Genomic DNA, 2,529 nt, shown 5'->3' on the forward strand with positions numbered 1-2,529 from the left:
CTATTTGCTTCAGAACTTCTTCTTTAATTTTGACGGCCATATCTGGATGTGTTCTTCTTAATTTCTGTTTAACCGGTGGACATTCTGGCTTCAAAGGTAGCTTGTGCTCTACGATGTCAGTGTCGAGACCAGGCATATCTTGATAAGACCAAGCAAACACATCTACATACTCTTTCAACAGGCTGATCAATTGCTCCTTGACCTGTGGGGATAACAATGCTCCAATTTTGACTTCTTTCACATTTTCTTCCGAACCCAAGTTGACTGTTTCCAAAGGCTCTTTGTATGGCTGAATAGTGTCTTCTTCATTTTCAAGCTGGCGGGCGACCTCTTCTGGAATCTCATCCCACTCTTCCTCTTCAGCTTCGAATACAGAATGTTCAAAGTTGGGAGAGGGCATGATGTCATTGTGTTCAACGGGTTTAAGTAACCTGTACAAACAATTGTTTTTAGAGGACTGACCATGACATGCAAAAATGTGTTCTTTTTAAGGTTTTTTTTTTGTGTTACCATTTTCCGAAAAAGCTGAAAAGATAAAAGGACACAAGTGTATAGGAACACAAAAGATCTTTTTCATGGATAGTACGTTTTTTACAAAAGTGCCCATTTTACAAAATTAATGCTTCGCGCTTTGGGCTAAAGCGGAAGATTTTTGAAAACTGAAAAGCTTAATTACTTTGATATGTGGACACAATATGGGATGTCAACTGTGGTCCAGTTCTTCATAACTACTCCTGGTGTCACAAATCTGGGGCCTTCGTCTTCTGTCTTTCCCTCAAAAGTATCCTCCTCAACTGCTACCATGTTGATAAACCCACCGCTGTGAAAGATATCTTTGAAAGGTCGCACCACTGAAGTCTGCACTTGTTTTCCATCAACAAAGCCTAATCCTGCATGGTTAACGTTTTCTGGCAACTCTATCACCTTGCCCCACATTTCTGTAGGACCTGTCTTGACAATCTGCTGGGCGTCTTTGAATGACGCGATTGAACCTTCACTTTTCTTGTAATCATCGATGGTCAGGGCCTGAAATGGAGTTTGAACAGCCGTTTCGTCTGCTTCTATCACACTAAACGATGAAAGGTGGCTAATCAGCATAGCCTGCTCCCCATTAACCGTCACTATTTGCCCATTCTTGAAAAATTTTAACTTCTGGTGTAACGTGGATGTAATGGCACCCGCCTCATGAATCCATGGGCGTCCGAGCAGACAGCTATAAGCTGGCACTATATCCATAACCTGGAAAGTGATCTGGAATACATGTGGTCCAATACCAATAGGCAAATCAACTTCTCCCATGATTGATTTTCTTGATCCATCGAACGCTTTCACAATAATTCCACTGTGCCGCATTTGCCCCCCTTTGTACTTTAGCTTCACCAAGGTAGACTTGGGCATGACATTCAGAGATGAACCGGTGTCAATTAGGATATTAGACAAAGAATCCCCTTGACAATTGGTTGAGATATGGAGAGCGAAGTTGTGATTCTTTCCTTCTTCTGGCAGTTCTTCATCACAAAAGCCTAAGCCATTGCACGAAGTGATGTTGCCTACAACATTGTTGAACTGCTCTGCTGTTATATCCTGTTCTACAAAGGCTTGATCAAGCACCTTCAGTAGTGCTTCTCTGTGGACAGCTGAATTCAATAATAAGGACAGGATCGAGATTTTTGACGGTGTCTGTAGCAACTGATCTACCACTTTGTAGTCACTGAGCTTGATAATTCTAAGTAGTTCATCTGTTTCTTTATCAAGGGTTGAATTGCTTGTTTGCCCTTCTGTTTCTCTTGTCACTGGTACCACGACTACTGGATCTTTCTCAACATTTCTACTTGGGATAACCGGCGGAGCGAACACGCGGCCACTGCGCGTCATTCGGCTATTTGCTGCGATATTGGTAACTGAGGCTAAGGTTTTAATCTCGACTTCTTTACCGTTCTCAATAATAGTTGCTGCATAGTGTAACACCCCGATAAAAATAAGATAATTATTTAATTTAAGTTAATATTATATTTATTAATTTAATTAAATAATTGGAATTTTTGGATTATTATTATTATTATTATTATTGGAATAATAATTATTGGAAAATATATATAAGTTGGAAATAAGAAAAATAGTCTCATTTGGTAAAGAAAGGGTTTCACGTGAAAAGCAGAGAAGCGGCTGAAAAGAGGAAAAGGGCAAAGAGACAGAGCAAGAGGAAGAAGGTTGGAGAAGAGAAGAGCTTGAGGCTAAAGGATTGTCGGATTAACTCAGGTAAGGGGGGTTTATCGTCGTTTAATGGGTATTATGGGTTAATATGTAATGGATAGTGATAAACCGTTGAATTGACCCTAATTGGGATGTTGAATGCTGAAAAATTGTGTTGGATAAGTTGTGTTAAAGCTGTAATTGAATATGTATTTGTGTGAGTTGTGATTTCCCGAACGTATAGCTTTTTACGGAATCGGAATCGGAGGTCCGGAAGTCCTCCAACGGCGGAAAATGCGGAGAATTCTGCATTCTGCTTCGTGTTAGCGCAGGAAC

General features: G+C 40.4%; 1 protein-coding gene across 1 annotated transcript; it reads right to left on the bottom strand.

The window, feature by feature from the left end:
- Nucleotides 1–672: 672 nt before the first annotated feature.
- Nucleotides 673–1,875, bottom strand: LOC127136695 (uncharacterized). The gene has a single exon (XM_051063228.1). It carries the CDS (start codon nt 1,873–1,875, stop codon nt 673–675), a length of 1,203 nt encoding a protein of 400 aa, XP_050919185.1.
- Nucleotides 1,876–2,529: the final 654 nt, after the last annotated feature.

This window comes from Lathyrus oleraceus, chromosome 4 (genome assembly GCF_024323335.1).
Source record: "Lathyrus oleraceus cultivar Zhongwan6 chromosome 4, CAAS_Psat_ZW6_1.0, whole genome shotgun sequence".
Lineage (NCBI taxonomy): Eukaryota > Viridiplantae > Streptophyta > Magnoliopsida > Fabales > Fabaceae > Lathyrus > Lathyrus oleraceus.